We start from the raw sequence: 13,815 nt of genomic DNA on the forward strand, positions 1-13,815 counted from the left end.
TTTTTGCACCACGCTTTCTGCTGGCCCAGGGAGCAATTAATACTGCAGCATTCACATCCCATCCCCTTACAACCACCGAGTATCAGCGTAGCCTACTGCCACCCTGTGGGCTCAACCAGCACTGCCGATGCAGCACAAGTATCTCAAGAGGGGGAAGAGCAGTCAAGATGGCCGACTCAGCCCGGCTCCGTGCTACCCTCCCTCCCTCCCCGCCCAGCTTCAAAACTACGAAGAGCACGTCACCTACAGAGCTCTGCCTGAAAGTGCAGGGAGAGCAGAAACGGGCTTCATCCCCCCCCACCACCCCTTTACATACCACATCCATCACGCCACAGAATTCGTCCAGCCTCGCTAGCATTTCCTGAATAGCTTCCTCCACTTCTTCCACCTGAGGAGAAAAACCCACAGTTTCTGTTTCAGGCAAAGCTCTCCGCGGGACACAGATTTTAATCAGATTACTATTTCCAAGGCACTTGTGCAAAAAGGCTTAACAGAAAAAAACATAAAAAACCTGCATTCGGCACCTGAATCAGAGAGAGAGTCTATACCGATCTGTTTTTCCAATTCATTTGCATGCCAGGAAACAGATGGGTATTTTTTTTTTTATTTCAAGTATTACAGTATTTCAGAAATTTTAAACTTACAGACTCCCAGCCAAGAATGTTTGAGCGGCCGGCCATAGTTTTTCCTCGAACTTTGCTGCTTCTAGTAACATTTCTTCGAACTCTGGATACAGCAACGGACTTGCATGCAAAGCGAAAGCCAACCCAAGGGGTTGTGTAAAGACAATAAGGCTACGAAACGTTTGAAGCTGGAAGCTCTTGCTTGAGAAGAGACCCCCCCCCCCCCTCCCTTTAATCTAGCAACAAGGAATAAATCTTTACCCAGCTCGTTTCTTGGTGGTCTTTTAACTACCTTTATGCTAGAGGGGCTAACACAGTCCGCTCCCTTTTACCTCAGGATTTCCGTACAGACCTCTCAGGCCCTGGGTCTAGGATGACAACATTCCTTGCAGCAGACCCCAGCCACAGCACCCCCCGTTCACCCGCTCCGTCAGACATGGTAAAACAGAAGAGGAGGTGTGCGGACACCTCAAAAATGGAATGTGATACTTCATGGCACAAAGTGGACACGCGTCCTCTTTTTTTTTCCTAACACTTTCTAGAAATTGGATAGGAGCAGAAAAGCAAGGACGTAAGGCGATGGAGCAAGACACACGGTGTGGTTGGTCTACATAGGGACGCTGGGACCGACCGACGCATCAAAGCTTTTCTTCCCACAGACCCAGTCCGGGCACAAAGAGTTCACAACCGAGGTCCTTAAATCAAGCCTGCAGCTCTCCAACGAGACCAGCGAGGACAGATAGATAGATATCCAATAGGCCCAGAGCAGGCATGGAGCATGCAGCTCGCTCCTAGCGTCAGCAAGGTGATGGGAGCGCCGCAGAGGGTGCATGCAGCTCTCTGATGGAGAGGAGGCTGGGCTGGAGTATGAGGTGCTCTGATAGGCCAGCAAGATGTTGGAGCACAGATGGAGGAGCGCACGGCTGTCCATTAGGGTCAGCAGTGGGGGGATGGAGCCTGCAGCCTCATGGTGCCAGGATCCCAGCACTGGTTCCAACTGAGCTGGAATTAAAAAGGAGAAAGAGGAATAACCGGATGCTGCCCCCCCAAAGAGGTTATAGTGCAGAAGCTTTCAATATAAGATATCACAACCATGGTCTTGAGAATCCATCGGATGTTTAAGACCAGCCTTCTGGAAGAGTTTGTCATGTGCAATAAGGGGACAGTTTTTAGAAGGGCTTTTTTCAGTGGGTAAATTGGACTTTACTGCTGAGGGAAAAAAAACCCCAAACCTTTAAAAATTGCCCATTCTGCCAAGTGGGGAGAAGGGCAGCACCGGCTTTCAGGCTAGTGCAGGCCCGGTGAACTAAGCATGGAGATTTCATTATGCGATCCCTCAACGTTGCCTACCCCCATGTATGGAAATCTCTGCGGCACTGGTCACTGATGGACTTTCTAGGGGAAGCAAGCTACTGGTGGTGGTGGGGGGGGGGGGGGAAGAGTGGGAAGGGGGTCTGAAAATATCCTTCCAAATATCTTTAGGGACCAGCTTGTGGGGGGCATAGAAACAATAATGGTACAGCTATACACACTGTACGAGACTGCAGAGAACATGGCCACTAAAGCCACCCGAGCAGTCCATCCTGCTTTCAATGGTTGCCAGCAAGGGACTGAATTCTATCCACAGCCATGTTATGTCCTAGGCAAAAAAAAAACAAAACCTTCCAAAATTCTGTGCAATCTTCGCCAGCCTCACTGCCCCTTCCAGTGCTATTCCTTCTCCCAGGAAGAGTCCAAAGCTGAATCACCATCACAGGGGCAGAGGCACTAAGAAAGCAGAGGGAGAAGGAGAAGTGGAAATTCTCTGTCGACAAGCAGGGTTGAATTATCCACGACATGTGGGTGACATCATCAGACAGTGCTGAACAGACCCTTCTTTTTAACTCCATAAAAAGTTTTACTACTGAGCATGTGCGGGAGTTCCCATGTGTGCTGCTGCTTCGTCAGCCCCTCAGGCTTTCTTTTTGTCCGAGCTTCTGCATGGATGTGCACCTTCTCTCTTTCTCTCTAACTTTTTCAAAATCTGCTCTCGTATTTTTTCATTTTTGCTTGTAGCCTTGCAGCTTTAGCAACCGCTCCACAGCAATTTTTAGTACTAAAAAAAACAAAAAACTTCCGAAGATATTGGGATGTCCAGGTCCAAGAAGGTCATACACAGTGGCTTCAAGGATTGCATCTTTGGCCACAAGATATCCATCACCAATGGCCATGACATCTGCTATAAGTTCCTCAGACTGGACCATGTCTTGTCTAATTGCTATAATTGTGAATGGATGTTACCTAGATCTCAGCAGAACCCGGACTGGAAGATGGAGAAGCCCCACAGGTCTATAAAGAGACGGTGTCATTCTTCCTCTCAGAGTAGAATCTCCTCAAGCTTCCTCTATGCCAAGTTGAACAAAAGGCTCCTCTGGCAGGGCCCCCCTCCTACAGTACCAGATTCCAGATCTGCTGTAGCCCCATGGACAAACAAGGCATGCAAGCTCCAGGTGTAGAAGCCAGTATGCTCCATGACGCACTCCCAAGCCTCATCTCCTTTTTGGGGCTAGTCAGTGCCAAAGAAGAAAGGCACTTCCACTCAGTCTATGGCAACAGTGCCGTAATCTTAGGCACAGTTGAAGCACCAGTCCCCAGTGTTATCGACGCATTGATCAACACAGTAACTGGCACCATTGATGCACAAGACATCGGTGAGGATCCCAGAGCTCAGCTGAAACCATCGAAACCATTTGTGACCCTGGCTCCAGTAGGCCCTGGCAGGGACCCTTCAACGATGCTCTCTTCATTTTTGGCAACCTTATCTCACCTCTTCTTTCTGGATCCCAAGCCCTCCAGGGCCCCATCGGTGTCAACTGCCTGGACCACTCAGCAGGAGTCACTCCAGCTGCGTCTGGAAACTCCAGTCACTATGTATTCCATCATGCCTTTGGTCATCATACGACCCTTAATGCAGATAACCAAGGAGGAGGCCTCTATCTGGAGTCCGGTGTATGCTTCTCAATGAGATGATCCTATAGTCTCGGAGAAGGATGTCTCTTCTCCAGCTCCTCCCTTTGACCTCTCAGTAGCTCCAAGAATATACATGAAATGCCTGGTGGTAGTGGTGATAGATCTTTGGCATCAGGATATTTGTGTTTCTCCTTACTTGGATGGCTGGCTGGTTACAGGACCTTCTAAAGCAGGAATGCTAGACTCCTTGCAGAAGACAATCCAACTCCTATCACTAGGTTTCATGGTCAATTTCACCAAGTTGAACCTCGTCCTCACCCAGAGATTCAAGTTCATCAGTTAATCATTCTATCTTGTTAAAAAGACTAACAGGAATAGGACTTGCAAAAACAACCATACAATGGTTTTCCTCATACTTAACAAATCAAAACTTCCAGGTAAAAATTAATAACTCATTATCAGAAAAAATAAAACTTAATACAGGAGACCCTCAGGGCTCAGCTCTCTCTGCAATGTGATTTTACATCTATATGTTGCCACTCTGCCATCTGGTTACTGGCCTAGGTCTAATGCACTTTATTTATGCTGATGACATACAAATCCTTATCCCAATCACGGAGTCCATCGAAGCCACTTACAAAAAAACTGCTATGTACCTTTCATCTTAAATACGTCCAAAACTGAAATAATAGTGCTAGAAAGAAAATCATCTAATGAACTTTTACCTCGATTGACATTAGAGGATAAACAAACAAAAATTCAACCAATGCAACAGGTCCGTGATTTGGGCTTCATTGTTGATAACGAACTAAACTGTAAAGCGCATATTGCAATAACAATTAAAGAAGGATATCACAAATTAGCAATTTTAAAATGATTAAAGCCACTCCTGGATCTAAATGATTTTAGAACTGTTCTTCAACTATTAATATTTGCTAATCTTGATTATTGCAATGGCTTGCTTTTAGGACTTCCATTAACATCAATTCGCCCATTACAAATTCTTCAAAATACAGCAGCAAGAATTCTTACAGATACAAAAAAACATGACCACATCACACCAGTTTTAATATCGCTGCACTGGCTTCCCATAAAGTATGGAATTGAATACAAAATCTTAACAACAACACACAAAATTAGTTATGGTGAAAAACAGACTGGCTCAATACTGCAATAAAAATACACATATCACTGCGAAATCTGCGATCCATGAATCAAGGACTCTTACCTATTGCATCAATAAAAACTGCACAACTAATACAAGTGAGAGAGAGAGCAATTTCTTTAGCGAGTGCAAGTTTATGGAACTCACTACCGAATGAAACCCGCCTGCAAAAAACATAAAAAGTTTTAAAAAGAAACTAAAACCTGGCTGTTCAGGAAGGCCTTTTCTGAAATCAACTAACATCTTTTCATTCAACAATAAGTTTTTCAGACTCCTATATTACTTATTTCAGTGTCATTTTATGAATTTTAGTAACAATGTTTTACCTATCAGTTTAGTTTTATCACCTTTAACGAGTTCTCAGACCCCCCCCCATTTCACTAATTTCCTGTCATTTTATAATTTTTAGTAAAAATGTTTTTACTTATTATTTTTTTATCATTGATTTAAATGCTTTTATTGTATTTATATACTATTAACATTTTAATTACATTTTAGGAATATTGCATATTTATTAGTCTTGATAATGTGATGATATATGTTTTTAGGAACTGAAATGTACTAGAAATTTTATGCCTTTGTTGTAAACCATTATGATGGAAGTTACTGAATGACGGTACACAAAAACTTATAAATAAATAAATAAAATCAAGGCATGGATAGCCTTCTTAGAAGAGAAAGCATTCCTCCTATCAGAAAAGGCAATCTGCCTATGAGCACCGGTCCAGGACTTGTTGCATCAGATCACGTCCTGACTTGGGCACATGGTAGGAGGTCCTGCTGAAGAGCTCTCACGTGAACATGACAGCTCTTCAGCAGGACCTCTGCTTCCAGTTAGACCAGTTGCATCAGCCCTTGTTGCATCCCATAAGGGTAAACCCAGAAATGAAAACGTCCCTCCACTGGTGGCTAAAACCAATGGTCCTGGATGTGGGTTCCCCTTTTCATCAGATGACGATGGTAATGGATGCGTCCGCCAGAGGGTGAGGCGTGCATACAGGCTTCTTCCAAACTTAGGGAACCTGTTCAGCAATGGAATGTCTAATATAGATTAATCTCTTAGAAGTATGAGCCATTCGGCATGTATTGAAATTATTTCAGTTTCCTCAGGGAAAGAGAATTTTGATCCAAACCGACAATGTTCTATGTAAACAAGCAAGGGGACACCGGGTCCTGGACCTTCTGCCAGGAATTTGGGAGTGGGCTGTCACTCATGGGACTTTCCTTCCCTGAGTCTCTATTATGTTGGCGGATCGCCTCTGGACCAAGATGTGGCAAATAGGCTGTTCGACCTTTGGTGTCTACCATCATTCGAGTTGTTCGCATCAGAAAGCAACAGGAATGTTGACAAATGTTGCTCCAAAGCAAATTCGGATTCATTCTGGATGCTTTTCTACTAAAATTGGATGCAAATCTACTGTATACATTTCCACTGCTTCTGTTTGTGGTGAGCACTGTGCAGAAAGTATTTAAAGGCTGGGCTCACCTTATGTTCATTGCCCCGGCTTGGCCTAGTGTGGTTCTCCTACATCATCAAGTTGAAAGTCTGTCTGTCGTTTCCTCTGGGAACTGACCCAGCTTTACTAACACAGGAAGGAAGTTGTTTATGTCATCCAAGCTGAGCCTCCCTAAACTTGATGGCATTGATGTTGAGCACAGGATAGTTTCCTCATGGTTACTATCCAAGGAGGTTGAGGGCGTTGTGATTTCAGCTAGGAAGCTCTGCACCAGAAAGGCATATAGCTTTAAATGGAAGAGTTTCTCATCTTGGTGTAAAGCAGGCTCCCTGAAGTCTGTACTCCCAAGGATCTGTTTCAGTACTTGTTCTTCATCCCCCTCATCAGGTCTCAGTACATCGTCAAAGTGCGTCTTTTAGTGCCATTGCTGCTTTCCACCCTCAAGTGGATGTAAAACAGATGTCCCTTAATCCTCTCATATCAAAATTCATGAAGGGTCTGAGGTATGCAAAGCCTCTGGTTAGAAACCTCCTATACCATGGGATCTCAATGTCGTCTTAGCACAGTTGATGACGCCTCCCTATGAGTTGTTGGAATCATCTTCCTTGAAGTTTCTTACATGGAAGGTTGTGTTCTTTGTCACCATCAGTTCAGCTAGAACAGTCAGCTCTCTATACCTTCATTATTTTCACAATAGGTTAGTGCTCTGCACCCATCCTAAGTTTCTACTTAAGGTGGTTCTGCATTTCATTTGAATCAGGCTGATATTTTGTCCACATTCTTTCCAAAACTACATGCTCACAAAGGAGAGAAGGCCCTCCATCCGCTGGAAAGTAAACAGGCCTTGACCTACTACCCGAAGAGAACTCAACCACATCATCAGGCTTCTCAAACTGTTCGTTTCCTAAGATCCTAACTGACTGGGTGTGACTACTGTTAAATGTACTTGGTCCAACTAGCTAGCAGATTGTATCTCGCATTGTTATGCATTGGCTGGCCTTCAGATTGCACACTCTGTCAAGGCTGTCTCAGTTGCTCACCTAAGAGCTGTCTCCATTGAAGATATCTGCAAAGTTACAATTTGGTCATCAGTTCACACCTTCACGTCCTACTACTATCCGGAAAGTCTATCAAGAAGCTACAGTAACTTTGGAAAAGCAGTTTTGTGCAGCCTGTTCTCTCAGTAGTCCAGTCTCCTTGAGGGAAATGGGTTGCTTATTCAATAAGTGCTCTGTCACACAACCCTCAGATTGGGACTCCCCACGTGTCATGGCTAATTCAGCTCTGCTTGTTGACGGAGAAAGCGAGTTTGCTTACTGTAAATAAGGTTCTCCACAGACAACAGGATGAATTAGCCATTCTTAAAACCTGCTCATCTCCCTGGAGAGTTGACCACCTAGCTGAAGCTAAAATCTGCAGTGGACTGAGGGGCTCACTAGGTAGTGCATGAGCTGGTGGGAATTCCTGCCCATGCTCACTAGTGAAACTTTACTGAGTTAGAGAGGTGGATCCAGTTGGTGCCATTGGATGACATCATCCATGTGTTATGGCTAATTCATCCTGCTTGTCTACAGAGAACCCAGTTTACAGTAAACAACCTAGCTTTTCTGCACAATTGGGCATATTTTTCACCAGCTCCCCCAAGCTAAAAAGTGATCATGTTGCTCATGTGCATTGATACCTTATTCTCTTGCACATCCGCTGGGCTCATCATTCTCGCAAATCTAGGCCAACCTCAAGACGATCTAAACAGAGAAAAAGTATAATATCTGTAAACATTTCAGAGGCCAAGAGGAAGAGAAGACTAGGGAAGGAGATCAAGAAAACAGCCAAGAGAAAGGCAGGAAACAAAACTTAGAAGCAAGAGGGTGCACAGGCAAGTAATACTGAATAATACTGCTGAGATGATGGGGGAGTATTTTACAGACATTAGAGAAACGAGGAATCTAAAGATAGCTCTGGCCCATTCTGGAGAAAGGAGGAAGGTCAAGAGTCAAGGAGAAACAGGATTCAAAATCACTGAGTTATAGGCGAAAGTGAAATTGCAGGGATGTCCCTGAGAAAGATTTGGGGGGGGGGGGGATGTAGAGGGGCAAGTGCCCTGGGCCTCACCCTTTGAGGAGGCCCCACACTGCTAATGCAGCCCCAGCCCCAACACTAAAATTTCAGCCTTCCAGTGCCCTTCTGCAGTTGATTCACCCTGGGCCTTGCATCATCCTAAAGTCAACCTGTGTGCATGGTGGTGGGGGCAATTCCCCCCCCTCAAAATGTAGGAAGCTAGTCAGAGACCCACTAGTACTCTGCTCTCTGGCTTCTACATGATGGCAAAACCTGTGAGCAGAGTCCACAGAAGCTGGCACAGTCTCTGGCCCACACACCTTAACTATCATCTAGTACTGCTGCCACTATCAGGCCTTGCACCAGTCCCTGCCCCAAAAGGAAGAGGTCTGCAGGGCGGGAGTGGGGTATGGGCTACTGACAGGGAGAGGGGAGGGGAGGCTGGGAGAGAAGTATGTGGTCATTTTTATTTTTGGGGAGGAGGAAACACTGATTCTTCCTCAGGGGATACTGCTACACTGGGCAGAGGGTGAGGAGGAGGAGGGCCAAGGGGATGCTTAGTCCCCCGCCCCAGATTAAGCAGTCAAACAAAAAAAAAAAAACGGAAACCATCAGGATAAGTCACACTGCAGCAGATCATTATCAAAATAAGGGACAAACCCTCTACAGCGCTAAAAATCAAGTGGCCCGTGACTTCCAAGATAAACGTGAAAACCACACAGCCCACTAAGCACAGGTCTCTTCCTCCGCCTTGTGATTAACTCTGGAAATATTCAACACGTGGTGCTTCCCTAAACGGCACCGTTAAGGCCTCTTTTCCTCACTGCCCAGGGCGGGTGTCTCTCCATCTCTCCTCGGCTGGCGTCATCCCCCTCTGTCTCGTCGTCTTCCTCCGCAGAGCGCCCTCTCCTCCTTTCATTTTCTTACCCTTCCGACGGCGGTCGCCCTTCGTTCCCTCCCTCCATTCTCCATCTCCAGGCTTTCTCTCTTTTTCCTCTGTGAAGGTCTGCCCTTTCCCCCCTCTGCCCACGATCGGAAAAGAGGCAAGCAACCTGTGCCCACTGTCTCCCGCCCTTTCCTCCACGAGGGTCTCCACTCTGCTCCCTGCTGGGTTTTGTTTTGGGGGGTTTGTTTTTTTTTTTTGGGGGGGGGGGGATGCCTTTCCTTGCTGCCCCAGTTTGAGGGGATTCCTGTCTTTGCCCGGAGTTTCAGAAATCAAAGTGGCAGCCTGTGAAAGGAGATGATTCTTACTCCCTATTCCCCTCTGACTTTCGGCTGCTCCCGTCATGTCACTCCCTCTTTTCAGCCACAATTAAAAAAAAAAAAAAAAAAAAAAGCCATCACTACAGATAATCTAAGAATCTAGGTGCACGCCGAAGTGTTTACCGACAGCGAAAAGCTGACAGCCAGTTCATTTTTCTATGCCCAGTTTCTTTTTAATAATTAATTTCCAGTGTGAAATGCCGAGGGCGGCGGCGGCAGATAACCCCTCCCCCCCCCCTCGGGGGAACTCACTGCTGCAGTCGGCGCGCGACCTCCGGGGAGTGCAGAGCGCGCGCGCCGGTGCTTCGGTCCTGCCTTCCGTGGCCGCCTCTGCCCTGCTCGCCTGCAGTCTGCTTTCTGCTGCCGCCGCCGCGGCCTCCCTGCAGAGAGGCTGCCGCTCGCCGAGTGACATCAGAGCCCTTCCTCCTCTCGGAGACAGCCCAGTGCATGCACTGGCGGAAAGTTCAGCGGGGTGTATTTAATACCTAAGTGTATGCGCCCCTACCTTTCTGCTAAACCTTCTGGTTATACCGCAAAGCGATGTGAACTCAAGGACGTAGGTGGCTATAAATAAATATCCTTCTTAACCCTTTAAGGAGCGGAGACCCTGGGAAAACTAAATCTACCCATATTTTTAAGATTTGAACCAACACTGTACGCCATCAAAAATAAGAATGTGACAGGTGAAGTATTAACACAATTGGAGCTGGAGAGCCCCTGAAGCCGAAGCAACTTTGCACTTTGTACTTCGTACTTCTAAGCTGATGCCTGTGGAGAGGCCACAGATGCTGCAAGCACGTGCACACATAGCTGGTGGTGAATATTTAGCATACATGCAGACACAGGGCTTTTTCCTAGAGCAGGTCTTGCAGATGGCACTGAATCTCCTGTTAAAAACAAAAAAAAAAAAAGGGGGGGGGGGAATATACTTAATTCTTTTCCCCCTTGAATCAACACAGAGAGCTGGGGTTCTGTGCTGTGGTAGATGTTTATAAAGCTCTGTTCCCTTGCTAGTGTTGAACAGTTAACTTCTCTGTGCGGGGGGGGGGGGGGGGGTTGGTGTTACGTTTGGTGGCTCACGGGACTGCCCTGCGAGCCACCACCTTCACCCAGCTGCTGTCCAAGGCTGCCGAAGGCCTCCTGTCACAGCAGGACACCACCACTGCTGATGCTGCCATCTCGGCCAGGCCACAGCCTCCCCATTAGGCACGCACGGATGCGTGTGCGCACATAATATAGCCCCCCAGGGCAGGGAAACTCAGCAGCACCTCCTAATCACGTCAGCTCTATCAGGCTCTGTAAGTAAAGGGCCCCTGGCCTGGCCAGCAACAGTTCTGCCATGCAGTGCAATGGGCCCAGCAGTCCTGTGTTCTGGTGCCGGGCAGTGTGTCTTCGTCCACCTTTGGCCTGGCTCTCCGGATCTTGACCTCTCGCTCAGACCTGACCACTCTTGCTAGCTGCCTGCCCCGACCGTGGTCTGTCTCTGCCTCCATGCTATCCGCTGCTTGCCCTAACCCGACCCCCCCCCCCCCCCCCATGCTTTTGGATTGTCGTTATTGTCACTGCCCTAGGGACCTGCCGAAGCTTGCTCGCCGCCAGAATACAAACGCTCACCTGGCGGGAGAGGCGGCTGTAAAGGTGAAGCTCCAGTCTGTCCTGCTTACAAAGCACGTTCACCAATTGCCCCCGCGTAGGGCCTCGGTGGTTTGTCCTCGAGGCTGCGGCATCGATGCTGCAGCACCAGGGGCTCCCTCGTCCGCTACCCTGCCCAGCAGGCTTCACACCGGAGTTAGTGCAGCTTTTGGACAGTGGATCCCAGGGCACAGAGCAAAGTTTTTGTTTAGGAGAGAAGATTCCAGTGAGGCCCATGGAGCGAGGTTCAACAGTGGCTTGACCATTTAGTCGCTGCTGCCACCGCCACCACCTCAAAAGAGGGTGTTTTTCACAGCCCCTGCCAGGAATACGATCAAAGGGAGGCTGGGTGCCCGGCGGAGTCTACTTAACAGATCCCAAGACGTGGTGAGAACGGGCCACTAGAATCCAGGCAGCCTCTGTTCAATGCCAGCCCCGGCGCTTATTAGGGTCACCGCTGGGGGGAGGGACGTGACAAATCCCCACCCTGCCTCCAGCTTATTGTGGAATTCTGACTCCCCCCTCATCAGCTCTCGCCTCTCCCCGCCTCCTGGAGAAACCTCTGGCTCTGTCAGGGATCCTGCTGCAGGCCTATAGTTACTGCAAAACTACAGGGGGTGCAGGGGTTTGTACTCTGCTCCCGCACTTCTTTTCAGGTTTAAGAGGCAAAGCAGCAGCGGTGTGTGTCCCCCTGAGCCGCCTGCAGGGGAAAGGGAAGGTGGTGGTGGGGGGGGTAAGCCTGGAGCACACAGAGAAGAAAACAGCCCCTCCCCCACCCCACAGGGCCCAGAAGGGGTAACACTGAAGCAGACACCACAGAGCAAAGAACAGAGGCAAAGAAAAGGTTGGAATAGGCATAAATCTGAAAGGTGGGAGCACTTATGCCAAATGTCAAGGCTTCCACGCTGGTCTTGATGGTTGGCACTACTGCTCACAACTTTCAAAAACTTATGCTCATTCAACCCCCTTTTTTTCCCCCCCCATGTCCATTACCAGGGGCCTTAGTTCTGGCAGAACCACCCAGAGCACACAGGTTCTGCCACCCTTTTTCTGGTCTGGATGCCCCCTGAGGAAACGGAACAGCACCAGAGGCGGCATGGATCAGTTATGGCCTCCGCCAGCCCTTGCAGGAAGCAGAGAAGAATAGAGAGCGTGGGAGTTGCTTACCTTGCAACCAGCTGGTTTTGAATTTCTGCAATTTCCAGGCAGAAATTAAGAGGCTACAGCAGCCAAAGTGGAAAAAAAAAAAAAAAAGCCGGCGCAGAGTGAATGCCCATCAGGCCCACTGCTTCTGCCAGGCCTGGCTGCGTTGGTTTCCTGCTTATCCTACTGTGCTGGCTGGTGAGGGTGAAAAGGCCAAGGAAGTGAATGAGGAAGTAGGGCGGAGGGGCAGAAATGAGAGAGGGGATGGAGAGTGAGTGAGTGAAGGGATCAGAGAGGCAGTGGGTTATTTGGGGGAGGGGGGGGAGAGGGTGAAAGAGTGAGTCGGGGGTTCAAAGTGCTGCGAGGGACTATGAAAGGTGAGTGAGATGATCAGGCTGTGAGTGAAGTAATCTGAAGGAGTGGAGAAAGGACGGGGGATGGCAGGGAGAGATAAAGAAGAGAGTGAGCGAGGTGAGCACATGGAATTGCTCCCTTTCTTCCCAAGAAGGCAAAAAGCAGGCCACGCTTTTGATGTCCAGGCCCCACCCCTCTGTCTAAGAAGACTGAGGCCAGCGGACATTGCACAGCAATCTGCTCCCACCCCCCAAAGCAGAGGAGAGCCAGCTGCTTCTGGCTTGAAGAGGGGGGCCTGTCCTTTACTGGCCAAGGAGGGAGAGGAGATTAGGAGCTTTAAAACCACTGTGTGGGGAGGAGGGAACAAGGACCACACAAGAATTTATCAGGGGAGAGGGCTGGGGACGTGGGATCAGGATCACCAGGGCACAGAGGAGGCAGGAGGTAGAGAGAAAGAGCCCCCTTCTCTGTACCCTCCTCATCATCCCAGTGATCCTGCAGCCCCAGCTCCCCTTCACCTACCAGTGCCCACTCAGCATGTTAAGTGTAAAAAGAGAGTGTGAGTGTGAGAGAGAGGGTTCACATCTGGCCCCGACTCCTCTCCAGCCCCTGCAGTTCCACTTCCTTTTTGTGTAAAAATGAAGCCCCAATTGTATGATTTTCTTATACAATGGCATGGATTTGCATTAAATGAGGCAGAAGGCCTAGTCCTGTGCATGGAGAATCAGCTCTGCTCCGGTAGAATTCAGGTACAGCTAGGCCCTGCTGAAAAGAAGTTTCATTCCTGGGTTTGCAGGAAGTGCTAAGACTGCCCAGAGGTTGCAAGAGGAAATGGTGCATAACGGAGTTTGCATGGAACCTAAGCCTTCTGGAATACTCCATAAAAAGCTGACATCATGTCATGCATTCATCCTCCCCGAAACGAGGCTGCGGTTTTTCTAATCTCTTGTCGTGTTCCAGCCTCCCCAGGAAACGCTGTTAAAACTCTTAAACTACGAATGTATAGTAAGGTGCCCCCTCTAGGGGTGAAAACTGATAACTGCCGCTGAGGAAAGGACCTCCTTGTGGCCATTTGCTTGTTGTGCTGTGGCCTTTAGAGCACCAGCTTCCTGGTTCTGGAGCTTGCCCCTTGGCCAAAAAAAAAAAAAAAAAAAGAGCAAGGCTGAAAGAC

At 48.2% G+C, this 13,815-nt stretch overlaps 1 protein-coding gene across 4 annotated transcripts in view; it reads right to left on the reverse strand.

Moving 5' to 3' along the window:
• Positions 1-10,096, reverse strand: part of BCAS4 (breast carcinoma amplified sequence 4) — a 75,520-nt gene extending 65,424 nt beyond the window's left edge. The window contains exons 1-3 of one of the 4 annotated variants that reach the window (XM_029613593.1): positions 10,021-10,096; positions 7,876-7,939; positions 317-388 (exon numbers count right to left, since the gene is read on the reverse strand). In XM_029613593.1, the coding sequence (XP_029469453.1) occupies positions 317-388; positions 7,876-7,908 (105 nt within the window). In that variant the 5' untranslated portion in view covers positions 7,909-7,939; positions 10,021-10,096. The other 3 variants (XM_029613592.1, XM_029613595.1, XM_029613594.1) reach the window with 3 other exon arrangements.
• Between the last annotated feature and the right edge of the window lie 3,719 nt (positions 10,097-13,815).

This window comes from Rhinatrema bivittatum, chromosome 8, assembly GCF_901001135.1.
Source record: "Rhinatrema bivittatum chromosome 8, aRhiBiv1.1, whole genome shotgun sequence".
Classification (NCBI taxonomy): Eukaryota; Metazoa; Chordata; class Amphibia; order Gymnophiona; family Rhinatrematidae; genus Rhinatrema; species Rhinatrema bivittatum.